Below are 17,301 nucleotides of genomic sequence, written 5' to 3'. Positions count from 1 at the left end.
AGTAAGGCCATGTCAAAAAAAAATGAAATCATAGTGACATTAATGGTTAAAATCAAGCTTTGATGCTCATTATCTCAAAATTACATTTTAAAACGCTAGCCTGGTTTTCACAGATTGGGTAACAGCCTAAATATTTATTAGCTAATTTCTTATGATAGTACATTTACATTTATGCATTTGGCAGACGCTTTTATCCAAAGCCACTTACATTGCATGATACTATACATGTTGATGTTGAGTATGTTCAATCCCTGGGATCCAACCCATGACCTTGGCGTTGCTAGCACCACGCTCGAACCACTGAGCTACAGGAAACATTACATGTTACCTAATAACGCTTTCTGATAAACATAATGGACATGTTAAATAAACATAACTAAACTAGGTTTGTTTACACCCTATGTGCCATCCGAGGTTTGATGTCAAACCTCGTTGAGAACTGAATGTGTTTCTGCTGTGGAGCGTTACCGCCATCTGCTGTTTATATTAAAACGCACTTAGTGTGTCTGCTAAATAAAATGCATACTTAAAATATATATTTTTTATAAATATAATGTTACAATAGTCTTACTTTTGTTTTGTATCATACCTGTGATTCATTCATGTGCAGCTCTTGAGGCAGAGGTTTTACTTTTGATCAGGCATAAGTAACGGGCGGCTCATCTGTCACAGGCCATGACGTCACGGGGGTCCTTCCTAGTGTGCGTAATGAGGGTCATGCAGCTAAGCTGATCTGTGTCATTATTAATATCGTGACATTTCTTTCGTGTGATCTCGTGTCGTGTTGTTTTATATCGTCATGATGGGCGGCAGGAGCAGCGCGATCGCGGCGGGCGTCGGCGCGGCGCTGTTCGTCGGTTACTGTATTTATTTCGACAAGAAACGACGGAGCGACCCGAACTACAAGAACCAACTGAGAGAACGTGAGAACACACCTGTCTGACTGTCAGTGTTTGATGCTCGGATGGAAATGTGCAGGATTTGCGGGTGTTGTGGTGTAGTAGTAAAGGATGAGGGCTGCTAACCGAAACTCGATGTAGGGCTCTTGTGTTCTTCATCAGGACATGTTGAGCTAAACCTGACATGATCGACCTGACTGATATAGTAGTGATTATGTTCATTTAGTGATAATAGTGATTATGATCGTCTGTGATGATATTAAATGTCAATGTGATTGTTTGGTTTTCTTACAGGAAGGAGAAAGCAGAAAGTTGCACAAGAGAAAGCTGGACTGTCCAGGGTAATCTCACAAACAAATGTTTGTTTTATGTATGCTTCTTGAAATGAACAATAGAGATGTGCACAACAACAGCTATTCAATCGTTTTCATTTGACTATGATTAATGTGATGGGCTGTGACATCTGTGGTAAAATCTGTAGATTTTCTTTCTTATTATAACAACAGAATTTTTAATTTATTTAATATAACCATAATTCATTTGTGTCAATGTTATGATAGTAATGTTGGAAATTTTTTGGATGTATTTTGACAGAGCATGATTTTGTGTTTGTGTAGTTGCCAGATCTTAAAGATGCTGAAGCAGTTCAGAAGTTTTTCCTTGAAGAGATTCAGCTCGGAGAAGAGCTCCTGGCACAGGGTGAGATCTCGTTTCTCTCACACGCACACTCACACACACACACATTCAGCAGTGTTAACACTCATGTTGTGTGTCTCTCTCAGGAGACTATGAGAAAGGTGTGGATCACCTGACGAATGCCATCGCCGTCTGCGGTCAGCCTCAGCAACTCCTGCAGGTCCTGCAGCAAACTCTTCCTCCTCCCGTCTTCCAGATGCTCCTCACCAAACTGCCCACCATCAGCCAGGTGATGACCTCACTTCTTGTTTTTTCCATTCTTGTTGTCGGTACACGATCCGGGATGCCTGCACGATCCGTCCGCGCATGCGCATAATGACGTAGTAGATAATTCTGTTTAGCGACGACGCTGCACGATCTGTTCCACGCTTGAGCACCTTTGTACCGCGACTTTCACTACTGTCCACCTCTGGTCTCATGTCACTTCTGTGTGCACACTATGCGTTGAAATACTCTGTAACGTTTCCCCAGACTTGTTTGTAGTTCTTTCTTCATGTAAGTGCAGATAGTCTAGGCGGAAATGCATATTATGTTCCTTATTATGTTCTGTAAACACCATTGAAGGGATTATTCCTCATTTAGATTATATAGATAGATATATTAGCCTATATATAGACCCATACTAATACAAAATGAGTCGATTTAAAGTTAACTAATATTAGCAGCTTTTAATAAAAACCGTCTTTGACAATACTACTGACCTCAGATCGAAACACAGCAAGTTAAGTAGGCCTAATGCTATGAAGGTATTTTAGTAGCAAAACTTGAGAGCTTGTACATCTTAAATTGAAAACTTGTAAATTAAGTATTTGTACTTGTATGCTAAAATGTACACTCGCAGCCCCAATGTGAAAACCCGTAAAGTAAATATCTGAAGTTGAATGTCGAGATTTGCACCCGTAAACAATAATCACAAACCTGTGTTCTGAGTTTAAAGCTGCAGACAAATAGACCCAAATGTATAAAATGGCATTTGCAAAAATGAATCGACAGGCACAAATGTGTAGTGCACATTTGTACTTACTCATAGATTCAGATTCGCAGTGCAACCACAAATAGGCATCTACAACTTCTCAAATCTGTCACTGCAGTTTCAAATCTTCCCGCCTTGACTTTTGCTACTACTGTCGCGATGAACCCGTGGCAAAACTAACTTGTGCACTTGAAAGCTCAGAGGCGAGAGAAAGAACGGCATTTGATGACGTCATGTGGCTGAGCCACACCGCCCCCTAATGGCAGGAAAAATCACAATGAAAGGATCTAGCAAATAATAGTTTAAATAATGTTTAAATAAAACAGTTTTCAACTAAAGCGAAACCATCACACTTATGTATACTATCATGTATAACTATTCCATGACTTATACTATCTTTTATATATATCATTTGTAATGTATTTTAATGATATCATTCTGTATACTATCGATAATCCGTTTTGTACTATTGTTTGTTTTAAGATATAATGACAGGCTGACTACATTTTCCGTTATGTATACTATAATGTTCATTGATATACTATATAAAAATGTACATTTACACAGTTCAACATGATTCTATAGCCTAACCCTTGAGAACTATTATTTCTTTATTTATAATGTATTATTGACCATTATTGCACTTTTAAGCTATTTCTACTTTTTTATATTTTTTGTTATTTTCAATATGTAAAGACATTGAAAATGAACAGAAATTGTATGCAGGACTGTGCAATGCCACCATATACAGTATTGGGGTTGTGGGTTTACCTGGAAGTTTTTTTTCTCATGGAAGGTTTGGATTTTTAACAGATGAGCTTAAACATATTTAATCAATATTTAGTGTACAATTATTTTCTCATGTGATAATTACTAGCCGCAGGATAATGCATCCAGTCGGTTGTTATTGCCGAATAAACCTCTTCAGTGTTATACAAGAACTGATTCTGATCATTCTGATATAGGAGCCTTACACAATGACAGGCTGACTGTACATTTTCTGTTTTTAATTTTGATCATTATCATCAGCGAACTTGCTTCAGCTAAGTTAGGTTGTTAATTAGGTTGCTAATTGATACACCACCCTTATCAGATTCAATATCTTTATTGTCATTCAGTAGCCTATGTACCTGTAAAAATATATATTTTGCAGATAGGGTAGAAAAGCAATAAATATATAATAAAGGACAAACATCAGAATCAGAATCAGAATCAGAAGAGCTTTATTGCCAAGTGTGCTTGCACACACAAGGAATTTTCTTTGGAAACATAGAACAAAGATATATATAAAAGAGAATAAAATAGAAAAGTTAATTTATAGTCAAAAAGAGGCCGTAAGTAGTATTTTTGTTACGGAAAATGTATTTATTGATTTAGAGTTTCATCTTAAATTAAGTACTGTATTAGTGATTTAAAAAACTCCTTTCATTGTGATTTTTCCTGCCATTAGGGGGCGGTGTGGCTCAGCCGCGTGACGTCATCAAATGCCGTTCTTTCTCTCGCCTCTGAGCTTTCAAGTGCACAAGTTAGTTTTGCAACGGGTTTATCGCGAAAGTCGTAGCAAAAGTCAAGGCGGGAAGATTTGAAACTGCAGTGACAGATTTGAGAAGTTGTAGGTGCCTATTTGTGGTTGCACAGCGAATCTGAATCTATGAGTAAGTACAAATGTGCACTACACATTTGTGCCTGTCGATTCATTTTTGCAAATGCCATTTTATACATTTGGGTCTATTTGTCTGCAGCTTTAAACTCAGAACCCAGGTTTGTGATTATTGTTTACGGGTGCAAATCTCGACATTCAACTTCAGATATTTACTTTACGGGTTTTCACATTGGGGCTGCGAGTGTACATTTTAGCATACAAGTACAAATACTTAATTTACAAGTTTTCAATTTAAGATGTACAAGCTCTCAAGTTTTGCTACTGAAATACCTTCATATTATGCCATGCAGCAATGAATCGCAAAGGGGAGTTTGGAGGAAACTGAAGGTTTGCAGTGACAGACTCTCAAGACTCATACTTTATTCCACATGTAACCAAAATCGTGTATGTTCATGTAACAACTCCTTTATTATTTTGGATTGGCAACCACGTAAACACATCGTAATGCATAGCGTAAGCTACATTTTAAAACTTCAAAATAGACCCGCCATGAACTGTTAAATGAAATACACAATGTAGCCTACAAAAATATGCCGCCAGTTGTGCCGTCTGGCCGTCAAGTGTTTCATCGCATGCTTGATACCAATAGTGTAGGGAAACCGTGACGTTGTTTACTACGTCCTTGTGCGCATGCGCAGAACGGATCGTGCAGGCATCCCGGATCGTGTACCGACACATGTCACTGAACAGCAAAGCTGATGTTTTCTGTTTTCTCTCACGCAGCGTATCGTCACTGCTCAGAGCATCAGCGACGACGACGTCGAGTAGAAGAACCTACAATTCTGCCATGACATCACTTCCTGTCTGCTTTAAATCTGCAGTCAATCGTTCTGCCACACCCCTTTTTTAAACACTGAAAACAATGATACCGTTTTTAAAGGAAAAATGTGTTCGAAATGTTATTGGAATCTAAAACGAGCGTCGAACGGTAGCTGATGGATTTGTCCTGTAGATGGTGACGTGTGTCTCAGTGTATATGAATGACAGAAAACAAGCATGACCTGCAAACGTCTGTATTTTTGTTGTTCTTCGTTTTACTAACACAAAGTATTTAGTGTGAGTTTGAATAAAAAATGAAATATGCAACAAGTAAATGAAATGTTGCGAACATGCGCTCGCCCTCAGACACGGATAGTGGGTCTGGTTTGTATAAATCAGCCGGATGAGCAGAACATCGAGAGAGAGAGAGCGGCTGTTTTCATTGATCTGTGTTCATGTATTTAAGTTATTTTTACTGACTGTATAACATCTGTGATATTGTGGGATAGGTGGCACGTTTAAAGGTGCTCTGGCTGTTTCATGTAGAGAGATTCTTCTTTTTTAACTTGAAATAAAAACTGAGCAATCTGTGAAGTCGGTGTCAAAATCCTTTTTGTCCTAAACCTACAGTATGCCATTCTTACATTTTTATGACATGATTTAGTAGAGTAGTTCACCCATAATATGGCATTTTTATGACTTGTTCATGCTATTTTATATTAAAATATGTTATATATAACATGGATGACAAAAAAGGGAACAGCGTCTGCCCTGAATTATGATTAAAGACATTGACGGTGAAAGTAAACAGCATCATCTTGGATGTTGAAGACAGAAACATCAACATGTTCATTCATTCACAAACTTGTTTATTGGTAGTTTTGTGACATAAGAATGTAAAACCTGTAAACAAACAAAGCACATTAAATGTATGAGACATTTTTCTTCTTATTTGATTTAAATTTCTTTTTCTGTCCTTTGTTCTTTTTGGCAGCAGGATCTGTCATCTCTCCTTTGAATGAAGCTTTTGTTTGAACGTTTCTCCCTCCTGGATGATCTTGACCCTTCTGCTTGAACCCTTTAAATCCACCTGCGCTGGGTCTATTTCCTCTTCCTGTTGCAGGTTTTCTTCCTGAAGGTCGTCCTGGAGCAACTTTCTGCACTTTTTCCTTCTTCACCGATCGCTTGACTCGTATCTTTCGATCCAGTAATGTGGAGCCGTCGAGTTTGAGCGCTAACATCACAGAATCTGGACTCTGAGAGAGAAGACGCATTTCACTCAGAATGAAACCAAACACACAGCATCAAGAACACAATGAAACAGGATCATGATGTAAGATCGTGTAAATAATTAGTACAGCGGTGAGTTTGTACCTCAAACAGAATGTAGCCGAAGCCCTTCCCAATGCCAGAGTCTTTGTCCCGCACCAAACGCACGGCCTGCACCTCTCCACACTCCTCAAAGTACTGCCGTAACGGAAGCTCCATTATATCTGTCATCACATCCACATCAAGCTTCAGAGAATCTACAGACTTTTCTTCAGTAATATTTCATTCTTCAGAAACGAAAAAGCAGGAGTGGCAAGAGATTGTGTGCTCACCGTATGGTAAATTGCCCACAAATATGGACCGTTTGTGATCATGCTGTCAAGAAAATGAGAAAATGTTGAACACTTGCAGCTGACAGCAAAACAAACTGCTGACAAACAAATATGATAACTACCGCCATCTATGATACTAGAAATGTTTTGTATGTTGTGCTAAAACATGTTTTTGTAAGTCTGTAAAATCACTTTGGACAGGGGATACTAAGCTCACGTACTCGTAAAAATACACAGAGACTGATACCTCCTGAAAGTTGTGCTTTGAAAGATTGGGACAAGCACACAACATTATTTATATTTTCATAATGTGTTTGGGGTGGAGTTGTTTGTAATTATGAAGCTATTCTATTTTTATTAGTCTCACTGTGTTGTGCTTGGAAAATTGCCACTTCACCCCCCCAAAAATATACAGGTAGTGCATCGGTATTGGCCAGTACCAAAAAACATATCGGTACTTGTAATCGGTCTTTAAAAAATGGGATCGTGCATCCCTAATTTGGACTATATTGAAATATAAAAACTGAAAATGTTTTAACTAACATACATGTTTTAGTATTATTTCTGATGGCGGATCATCTTCCACACATGCAAGTACACAGACAGACATTCACACACATGTGCCATCTCTCTCACCCACCTTAAACTTTCTCTAAACATCACTTTTTAATGTATGAACTTTTTCTTTTAAAGCACCGGTTTATTCACAAAACATCCATTCATTATGGATATTTTAAACATTAAATATATCAAAAGAACGTGGGTAAGTTAAATAAATTCAAGCAAAAAGCGAGAATTGCATTATTATATATAGCCGTGGAAAAAAATTAAGAGACCATTTCAAATCATCAGTTCTAGATGTACTGCTTTAAAGTGAATCTAAACGTGTTTTCTTTGCAGTATTTGAGGTCTCAGAACATACACAGCATCTTTTCTGTTCTTTAACCTGTTTCTCCAGTCTTCATTTTTGCAAATAAATGCAAATAGAAACAAGATTTTTATTTGAAATTTGGTAGAAATATTGTTAGTAGTTCACAGAATGAAACAAAAAATGATCATTTTACCTAAACATAGCAAATTCAGGAAAAACTGAAATGGTGCTTTGAAATGGTCCCTTCATTTTTTCCGTGGTTGTTTTAGAACAATAATTAGTCCTAGCAGAAATGGTCACAAGTACAAGTTGTGAGTTCTTCTAAACTTCATATAAATAAATGTTGCATCAAACGGCTGCATGATAATTTTCTAAAAGTTATTTTGTGATTTTATTCATCATATCCCCCATTCACACAGCCCGCTGATCCCATAAAATTGCCAAAAAATTGCCAGAGTGCCTTCTGTGTGAACGCAAACGCATCCCGGATTGATCCGAAAGTGATTCTGGAAAAGGGACCTAGTAACATTAACGGGATCAGTCCCGGAAAGCCCCCCGTGTGAACGAAAGGCAGAAACAATGCCGTAAAAGCCGTGTAGTGATGACACACATCTATAATAAATCGTAAATAATGTGGCTTTGAAAACAAATATAGTTAAGCTATTCATTTTTGTTCGTTAGTAATTAAAAACTAAAAAATAGTCCTACTATTTGTCTTTAGCTAAATCATAGATGAATGCAAGAGTCCTAATCACCAAATTTAAGGTCAGATTAGTGAAAAGCGTTGTCTGCTTCTAAACGCAGATTAAACTTGAAATTACTTTTATCAAAACTATTAACAGTAAAATACACAGCGCTTCCATAAACTTGATCGCTCATCAACCTTTAAAACGTGTCTGCGTGCACCTGACGTGCTCGTTCCGCGGAGAAGCCGTGTGTTTCTGTGCAGACAAGAGCCAGTGTGGGTTTCCATCCAAAATTGCGAATTTAGCTTATGCGCAAAAATGGAGTATCACATAAAACATTTGCGAATAAGCACCGTTTCCATCCACCTAGTCAACCGTCACTTTCCTAATAAACTGCCACTAAACATCAGTAAGAGAAGGAAGAGAAGCCACTGAATATAATGATTTTCATATAGAATAATACTTGCGCAAGCAGACGATTACGAAACTCAATTAATGCGGTGCTTTTGTGGATGTCTGCTGTTTGGGAAACACAGTCGTGACAGTTCTAAGAGGCAATTACAGAACTACTTGAGGACTTTGCTCAGGCGTTTAAGAATGACCGTAACAACATTTCTGATGCTGTATCACAAGATCAGTTCTCTGGTTAGTCAGGTTACACCGGCCGTCTCATAGTAGTGCAGTTACGGGACGTTTTGGAGGAATTTATTTGGCAAATGTGTTTCCATCTCCCATTATTCGCATTAACCCTTTTTCGAAAAAAAAAAAGAAAAACCACCTCAAGCGAGTGTAAAAACTTTTTTTGCGATTTAAGGGTTTTTAATTAGAAATTTGGAGTTTCCATCACTCGTTTCTGACAAAATGCAAATAAAACCAGAGTGATAGAAACCCGCTGTTAACAGACTAACTCCAAACTTTCACCCGAACATTATGTGCTTGTTTTTCTCAACAAAAACATTGTAACGTACAAACATGATGATCATGTACCGACCTAAGTGTTTATTTATGGTTTTTATAGCATTATGTGCAATATGCTTTAGGCCCTTAACTGTTTTTTCATTCGATCTGCGCGATCTTATTCCGAAATGGTTACAAAATCGAAATGCTAAAAAACGTTGTTTTAAAAAAACGATAAACTTATTTTTAAACTCGCATTTTTGTACATCATATTACTGATAAATTATTATACTGTGCCTTTTGTATTGCATTAGGCTATATTGCAAAAATACTGGCTAATTTTAACTTTGCAGCATTCCGTTATATTTTTTCATTAAGGCTGTGTAAATTTGCACTGAACAAGCCTGAACAATTGGCTTTTATTTGTTTTCATATGACATTTTATATTTAGCTTAATCTCGTTGGGCTATAGCCTATACCTTGCCTTCGTGTGCCTCTTCGTTTTTCTGCATTTACCAATAAAAATTATGAATAAAAAAGTTTGTTTTAAAATTGACGTCTTTGTCATTTAAAAACACTGCAAGGAAATATCTTTACGGGATCACGGGATGTGTGTGTGGACGCACGCACACATTCCAGAAAACCACTGGCAGTGTGAATGAACAGAATCTAAGGATCCCGGGACAAATTCCTGGACACATTTTCTGTGTATTTTCCAGGATCTCTGTGTGAAAAGGGCTATACTCACAGCTTGATGTTGAGAGACACGATCCACTCGAATATGAAAACCCTTCTGAATTTGCCATCCATTCCTGTCAAATTTCAAAGGCGTGTCACTAAAAGGGATATAATCCACAGATGCAATCTGATCAGATACTGATGTTTATTTTCACCATTTGAGAGCGCCGGCCACTGCCTCTTCCTCTCTGAACACCACATAAGCATTGATGTTCTGTTTCTTGGGATGAACTTTCCTCCTGCAAACACACACAATATGAGGATTTTATTAGCATTCGTTTACTGCATGTCAAACGCTACACGACACAACACAAAATACTCACTGGATGGCCGCCAGTTTGCGAGACATTGTGGGGTCCTCCCGAAACTGTAAAAGAAACTCTATTAAAGCTAAAACGCTAGACCCGACAACAGGAGTTTCAAAGTGAAAGAACAGAACACAGACCACTGAACGGAAGCGGATGGTTTCCACTGCTCCCGCCTCACTGAACAGACACAAAAGATCCTGAAAATCAAAGCAGAATGTTGGTGTAAGTGCTGGATTTCAGGATAAGGGTACGAGAGGATATACCGTGGTGAAGATAACCGTCTGACCTTCTTCGAGCAGCTGGGAGGCAGATTCCCCACAAACACAGTCCTTTTCAGTTTGATTCTCTCTTCTGCCATATTCTTCTTTTTGCGTTTAATCGGTCGCTCTGTTTCCACTTCATCTGCCTCCACACGCTTGCGCTTCACCTTCTTAATCTTCTGACCTTCATCATCAGCGTTCTGTAAAGCGCATTCTCTGTGGATTCGCACACACGCGTGTTAGAAACAGATCGATAAGTTCAGAAGTTTCAGAAGTTCAGAAGTGCGTTACTAACCTGTCCTGTAGCTTCTTTTCTCCTGCCGATATCAGCTTTGAAAGCTTTTTCTTTTTGGATATCTGATGGTCAGATTTGACTGTGGTTTCGGATGTTGCCGGTGTGGCTTGAGGGTCCGTCTGAGGAGAGAAAACGCAGACGACGATCCATCAGAATCAAAAACAATTTTAGACACTTTACAGCTGAATAAATAACTTAATGACTATAAAAGCTGTAGTAAAAATGAGAGCTCAATTTTCTTTTTTGTCTGAAATTACTTTTTGTGGTAGCCAACGGCTTGTGACATGTACCCTACATAGAGTTTCATTTGTACTGTACATTGCTGTCATGTATGATCAGAGACACTTTGAATACATACTTTGGGTGCAGGAACGAAGATTAAAGTGCTGCCTGATGATGATGATGATGTGGAGAATAAAGACGATAAAGCTCCAGTTTGGGGTTTCTCTGGGAAGAGAGTGCCAGACACCTGACCGACTGTATAGTCTCCAGCCTGCCCAGCATCTCTGCTCTTATTACTGCAACAATAAACAGTGCACATCAGACACAACAAATACGTTTTATTACGGTAATACCACGGTATTCCTCAAAGTACACTGAGGACTTTCTATCATGATCTAAACTAAAGTATCATTTCATTCATCTTCTGACAGCATCACTGGACCATGATACAGTCTTTAAAATCGTGATTTAATCTTTTGATTATGTTAAATACAACAAATTAACCATCAATCGTATTATATTGTATTGTCATTGTGTTGAATGTCTGTACTAGAAGCTTCCAACACCAAAGAAAATTCCTTGTGTGTGCAAGCACACTTGGCAATAAAGCTCTTCTGATTCTGATTCTGATCAAGTCTTATTTGATTTATTTGGCACTTCATAATGCAGTTTCAACGCAACTTTACAGAATATCTTCCATGAAGTTCTTATTGAGTTCTACTTAAAGTGACACGCATAAAAAGGTACCTTTAATTATATATTTTCTTAATGTCTTAATCGAGTTTGCAGCTATGTTTAATTCAGTAAGACACTGACCTCTTCTGCATGACGTCACGCTGTCGTTAACTCACTTCCTGTCTGTGTTTCACTCAGCGAGCATGTCTGTGTGAAATATTAATATATAACGTTACATATGCTTAATCTTTATAAATGGTCATGAACTGTTTCTCAAACACGTTGATTGCGCACACGTACGCACTCATGTGCAGCATGATTTGTCTTCCTCCTGGAAACAACAAACAGTGATCATGCGTTCCCAGTTTCACGAAAAATTACATCACCTGTGTATTATCATAATGTATCACCTTTTTTAATAAATATACGAAACAATAGATACACATACATGTTTCTGGTCGTAATTTCATCTGTTTTGTTAAATCACATGAACACATGCGCACGGTGACTCTGTCGGCGCTCATTCAGTGCTGCACCTGATGACGCAGACTGACTTCCGCTTTGATGTTTCTGAAGGTAAGAGGGATGCAGAAACACTTTCATTCTTTCATGCTATCATTCTTTATCATAATAGATTTTAGTTTTGACTTATTATTTTTTTATGCCGTTTAGTGTTTTCTGTATATGTAGTTTAAAACGCACACGTGTCGCTATGATTTTAAATGTCACTTAACTCTCTATCACTGTCTAAATAATCATCTACATGATGTCATCATCAAGTAGCTTAATTGTACTGTTGTTTTATTTTCTTACTTTTAATCTTTCTTACCGCTTACGTTCAATTACAATGTCAATTGAAACATGATTGCCAAATAAGATATCAAATATGAACAATAATAGAGCATACAACTTTTAACAACAGACAGCAGTTTAGATCACAGTGTTTCATATCTAAAGATGATCGACTGTGTCTGTACGAACACAGTTCACACAGTAGCACTGCACAGATAAAACACTGTTCACTGTCTTTCACTATGTGATGTACTCAAATGTGTTTTGTGATGCATGTTGCATATAGTGATCCAAATAGTTTTTAGATGTTTTATTTATTTCAGACACCAGTCTGTTTTGTGTGTGACTTCAGTCCAGTGATTGACAGCTGATGTGGCATGACTCAGGAGGTGTCAGAGGATGCTGTGGGCAGACGGGTGTGTTGTGATGGTGAGAGAGGAACCGTGCGTTACGTGGGAACAGTTCCTCCCACCGCAGGTACGTCTCATTCGGGTCTCATTTGAGCATTTATTACTGTAACTCTATCTGTATACAATAAACTACAGTTCGAGCTCTCCTCACAATGGTTCCTGTGTCTTTATACGTGCAGGTTTGTGGTTAGGAGTGGAGTGGGATAATGCAGACAGAGGCAAACATGATGGAAGCCATGATGGAGTGAGATACTTTACCTGCAGGTGCTCATCGTCATTACATCACTCCACACAGCGATCACTTCAGCTTTGCTCTCTTAATATTGCTGTATGGTTGGATCTTTTTCTCTTTCTCATCAGACACCCGACGGGAGGCTCGTTCGTGCGTCCCAAAAAGGCCAGTTTTGGGGTGGATTATCTGACGGCTCTGAAACAGCGGTATGAGGTGGAACTACAGGAGGTCATCGGAGAAGAGGTGAAGATCTCCACCAGAACTGTGATGATGGTTGGATTCGAGGGCGTGAAACAGAAACAGAGGTAGAGAACGGTTCACTGGGTGTTTTGTCACCCAGCCGATTTTGTGGTGACTCCGTGTTCGTGTTGTGACAGGTTGGAAAATCTGACGGAAATCGGTCTCAGGAGGTGTGAGGTGTGCGGTCCAGGCCCAGAGAATGAGATCAGAAACACCACTCCGCGTATCCTTCACGCGTCGTCATGTTCTCACACAAACCGGCTGACGGGTTCTAGACTCGAGATCAGTGGTGTTCTCTCCGTCTGACTTCTTGACAGTCTCTCTCTCAGTGGCTCAGTCTCTGGATCTTTCTGGAAATCTGCTGAGCTCGTGGGAGGTGGTGGCAGCTATCGCAGAACAGCTGAACTCTCTGGAGATTCTCCAGCTCAGGTCAGGACTCGTATATGTTCAATAAAGCACATCCATCAAGTCTCATCTCTCGTGGGTCTTACTTTAGGGCTGCATGTTAAACAAAAAATGTGTTTTGATGTCTTTTGCTGTAACCGTTTTCTTTCAGTCTGGGTCAAAGGGTTATTTAAGTCTGGATTATTTTGAGTCCAGTTGCGGCTGTGCCAAATAATGTTATGTGAAACCAAACGTACCCGTCAGCAATAATCTCCGACCTCTCTTGTAAATTCTCTTTATAGTCATAACAGATTAAGTGTCTCCAGTAAGCCCAGTAGTTTAAGTCCCGTCTTCTCGTGTCTGAGGGTGCTGTCACTCAACAGCTGTGCGCTCACCTGGTCTCAGGTATTGTACATTGACATATATTTGCATATATTGAGATGCTTTGAGTAGCACGCTTCAATGCTTATAAACTGATTTACTTCAAGTGAGTCATGACATGCAGGTTCTTCATTGCGCCGCCATGTGGCAGAAGTTAGAGGAGCTTTATCTCGCTGACAATGACGTCACAGAATTACTCCGGTACGTTGGATCTGTTGCAAAATAGAAATAGAAAACGAATAGTAATTCAATTACAAGTGAATTCTTCTTTCTCTAGACCAGATCACGTTCTACAGACTTTGAGAGTTGTGGATCTGAGCAAGAATCAGATCGTTCAAGAGACGCTGTTAGAGATCTCACATTTACCGCGGTAAATACAGTCTCTGTATATTCTCTATGATGCAGGTAAGAAATCACGCAGATATCTAAAGGTGTTGTGTTTTTCAACTTCAGGCTGGAGAATCTCAATCTGTCGTGTACGGGTCTGTCTGTCATTCAGTTCACTGATGTCTCAGCAGGTAACTACAAACTAATAATAATCATTCATGGTTTGTGTATAATAATAGAATATAAAACGACAATTTTCATACTGTGAAGGCAACAAGACATCATCGTTTCCTGCACTGAAGGCTCTTTTTCTAGATGACAACAACATTTCAGAGGTAAATATAATCACTGATACATTCACAATATAGCACAAGCTGCATTCTGCAAGTTCTAGAACTTCTATCAAAATGAATTGATTTGGAATATGATGTCGTGAACGTGTGTGTGTGTGTGCAGTGGATTGTAGTGAATGAACTGGAGAAACTTCAGTGTCTGGTTCAGCTGTCGTGCAGGAGGAATCCGATCATACAGAAAGAGAAGAATCCAGAAACATCTCGACAGATCTTCATCGCTCGTCTGAGTCAGCTCGACCTGCTCGACATGAGACAGGTGTGTGTGCTTGTATACATGGTTTACGTGGAGACAAATCTGTGTAATGACACGTGTACAACAACGGAAACATGGCTTCCTGCGTCCTCGTAAACTTAATCGCTTGAAAAACATACTAAACGATGATTTTTCTCAAGAGAAGAAAATGCCGAAAGTTTTCTGTGATGTTTGGTTTAGAGGGAAGGGTTAGGGAATAGAATATACCGTTTGTACGTCGTAAACCACATGTACAAGTATTTGTGTGTGTGTGTGTGTGTGTGTGTGTGTGTGTGTGTGTGTGTGTGTGTGCGCGCTTTATAAAACAACATTCACAACATCCAAAAAACAAGACGGAAAAGACGTCAGATAGAAATTCATTTATACTGTGATCACACTTTTGTTATAAAATGAAGGCATAGGTTCGTTTAAGCATGGTGTTCACACAATAAGTGTTTGGTGTGATCAGATTCATGCAGATGAGCGGAGAGGCGCAGAGATCGATTACTGTAAGATGTTTGCGTCCGCGTGGCTTCAGGCCGGAGGTCACAGTGAACCCGAGAAAAACCAGCTGAGCTGGGAGTTCATCACACAACACCCTCGATACCTTCAGCTCATCCACAGTGAGTCACTGCACTTTCCTTCACAATAAAACCCACCTGTTACACGTGATAATTGTTTGTTTGTTTGTGTTTGTTTAGAGTACGGTGTTCCAAACAAGGACGATGTGAGGGAAGAGAAGCCGTTCGCCTTAAAGAATGAGTTATTAAGTACGAATCTTCTGTCATCTCGCACAACAGCGACTCAAAACAAACACACCAGTCAGAAATACCTCTGAATGTTTCTCGTTTCTCCTCAGCCGTAACCTTTGTTTGTCCAGAGGATGCAGACAGAAAGCCCATCGAGAAGAAGCTTCCAGGTGAAGTGAACGGCACGCGTGACTCGCTGCGGTTGTGTCGTGATGGACGTTCATCAGATGTTCTTCTTCTGTTTCAGGTTCAATGATTGTTCAGAAGGTGAAGGGTCTGTTACACCGTCTGCTGAAGTTACCCGGAGCCGAGTTCAGACTGGCATACACCTGCTCCAAGGTAAAACACTCTTCACTGTGCGTTTACACCACGCCGGACTCTTCTTTCATTTGCGTCATGATTGACACCTTCACTTCATGAGGAAAATATTGTGCTTTTTATAGATGGCTGGCAGAGAGATCGAGATTGACAACGATCTTAAGCCACTGGACTTTTATTCTGTGGAAGACGGAGACAACATTCTGGTGCGCTGGTCCTGATGAAACTCCTGTGACATATGAACATCGCACTGATGAGATTCATACTGGATCTTACTGACCACACGGCCGTCTGTGTTTATAATTCAGCACAATAACTTCTCTTCAGAAAACAATGTTACTGCTGTCATCACTGTACAGAATGCCACACGATTACATGTGACGCGTCAACTGATCACAGTCAGTTATAATAAAACAATCTTTCTTGTACCAGTGGATTTGTTCTTCTGATAAATGAATGGTCCTCCTTTAGCAGAGCATGGCACTCGCCACACCAAAGGCCATCGATCCCCAGGAAGACCTTTTATAACAACATGGCAGTGTTAGATTTATTCATATATTTAAACATGACATATAATAAACATGAATGCACTGTAAGCCCCTTTAGATAGAAATGCGTGCTTGCATGTGATCTAATGACATTTGCAGTCAACAGTCTGTTTAAACCTCGCATAAAAAAAGCCTCAGGCAATAATACTACTGGTTTTTTATACGTAAGCGACAAAATTTCCAGATCTGACTATCAACACGAGAGCGTGTTTCTCAAAATCACACGTGAGGTGCTTGTAAACGGTTCGAAATCAAGAACCAATGACACCATGATCTGGAAAAGTCATGTTTTAATTGCAAACATCTGTCCAGAAAACAGTCTCTCTCACGTCCCGTCTCTTATGAAAAATGTAAACAATGAGTGTAAATTCACACGCGTGACGGTAAAGTCACAGCGTTCAGTGTCATGTCCAGACCAACCATTGACTACACACACAACAACATGAAGCGAGAAAATACTCCAGAGGTTTGACTGTCTAGAGGGTTGTTTTGACTTTAAAGTTTATTTACAAGAAACAACCAGAGAATCAAATGAAACGGTCAATAATACTTGTACAAATGTATATTCACACACGCACACTACAAAAAAATGACTTACTTTCTTAGTATTTTTGTTGTTTTCCAGTACAAATGGCTGACAATTCTTCAATCAAGATGCATTTTCCTTATGAGCAAAATGACCTGTCTGGTTTTTAGACCAAAACTATGAAATTTCAGTGAATTTGTGCTTAAGTCAGCAGGGTATGAAAATAATCTTGAATGTAGTGACTAAGAAAAAGGTCAACCTTAATT

General features: G+C 39.1%; 4 protein-coding genes across 7 annotated transcripts in view; 2 read left to right on the top strand and 2 right to left on the bottom strand.

Moving 5' to 3' along the window:
• The first annotated feature begins 677 nt into the window (after positions 1-677).
• Positions 678-5,584, top strand: tomm20b (translocase of outer mitochondrial membrane 20b). Its single transcript, XM_057362033.1, has 5 exons — positions 678-923; positions 1,194-1,240; positions 1,517-1,598; positions 1,682-1,824; positions 4,955-5,584. Exons 1-5 carry the CDS (start codon positions 800-802, stop codon positions 4,997-4,999), a joined length of 441 nt encoding a protein of 146 aa, XP_057218016.1. The 5' UTR covers positions 678-799; the 3' UTR covers positions 5,000-5,584.
• Positions 5,585-5,844: 260 nt separating this feature from the next.
• rbm34 (RNA binding motif protein 34) lies at positions 5,845-11,866 on the bottom strand. The gene is made up of 11 exons (XM_057362553.1): positions 11,685-11,866; positions 11,005-11,164; positions 10,647-10,765; positions 10,378-10,567; positions 10,229-10,288; positions 10,107-10,150; positions 9,939-10,022; positions 9,794-9,857; positions 6,592-6,634; positions 6,365-6,483; positions 5,845-6,246 (listed from the first exon to the last, which is right to left on the bottom strand). Exons 1-11 carry the CDS (start codon positions 11,693-11,695, stop codon positions 5,914-5,916), a joined length of 1,227 nt encoding a protein of 408 aa, XP_057218536.1. The 5' UTR covers positions 11,696-11,866; the 3' UTR covers positions 5,845-5,913.
• Positions 11,867-12,078: 212 nt separating this feature from the next.
• tbce (tubulin folding cofactor E) lies at positions 12,079-16,387 on the top strand. Of its 2 annotated transcripts, none has more exons than XM_057362552.1 (17): positions 12,079-12,119; positions 12,688-12,812; positions 12,925-13,009; positions 13,106-13,282; positions 13,355-13,440; positions 13,547-13,646; positions 13,904-14,006; positions 14,107-14,183; positions 14,260-14,352; positions 14,436-14,500; positions 14,580-14,644; positions 14,766-14,918; positions 15,364-15,517; positions 15,596-15,664; positions 15,754-15,813; positions 15,891-15,982; positions 16,087-16,387. In XM_057362552.1, the coding sequence occupies exons 2-17, from the start codon at positions 12,713-12,715 to the stop codon at positions 16,180-16,182; spliced, it is 1,575 nt and encodes a 524-aa protein (XP_057218535.1). In that variant the 5' UTR covers positions 12,079-12,119; positions 12,688-12,712; the 3' UTR covers positions 16,183-16,387. The 2 variants fall into 2 exon arrangements, with proteins under 2 accessions (XP_057218535.1, XP_057218534.1); XM_057362551.1 differs by having other exon boundaries at positions 12,103-12,119; positions 12,659-12,812.
• Positions 16,388-17,196: 809 nt separating this feature from the next.
• Positions 17,197-17,301, bottom strand: part of LOC130570958 (nidogen-1-like) — a 22,249-nt gene continuing 22,144 nt past the window's right edge. For 2 of the 3 annotated variants that reach the window (XM_057361513.1, XM_057361514.1), the window contains exon 20: positions 17,198-17,301. This exon is cut by the window's right edge and continues 815 nt beyond it. The gene's annotated coding sequence lies outside the window, so the exon portion shown is untranslated. The other variant, XM_057361512.1, reaches the window with a different exon arrangement.

Source organism: Triplophysa rosa, linkage group LG20 (genome assembly GCF_024868665.1).
Source record: "Triplophysa rosa linkage group LG20, Trosa_1v2, whole genome shotgun sequence".
Taxonomy (NCBI): Eukaryota; Metazoa; Chordata; class Actinopteri; order Cypriniformes; family Nemacheilidae; genus Triplophysa; species Triplophysa rosa.
This window is presented reverse-complemented; position numbering and strand designations above follow the sequence as displayed.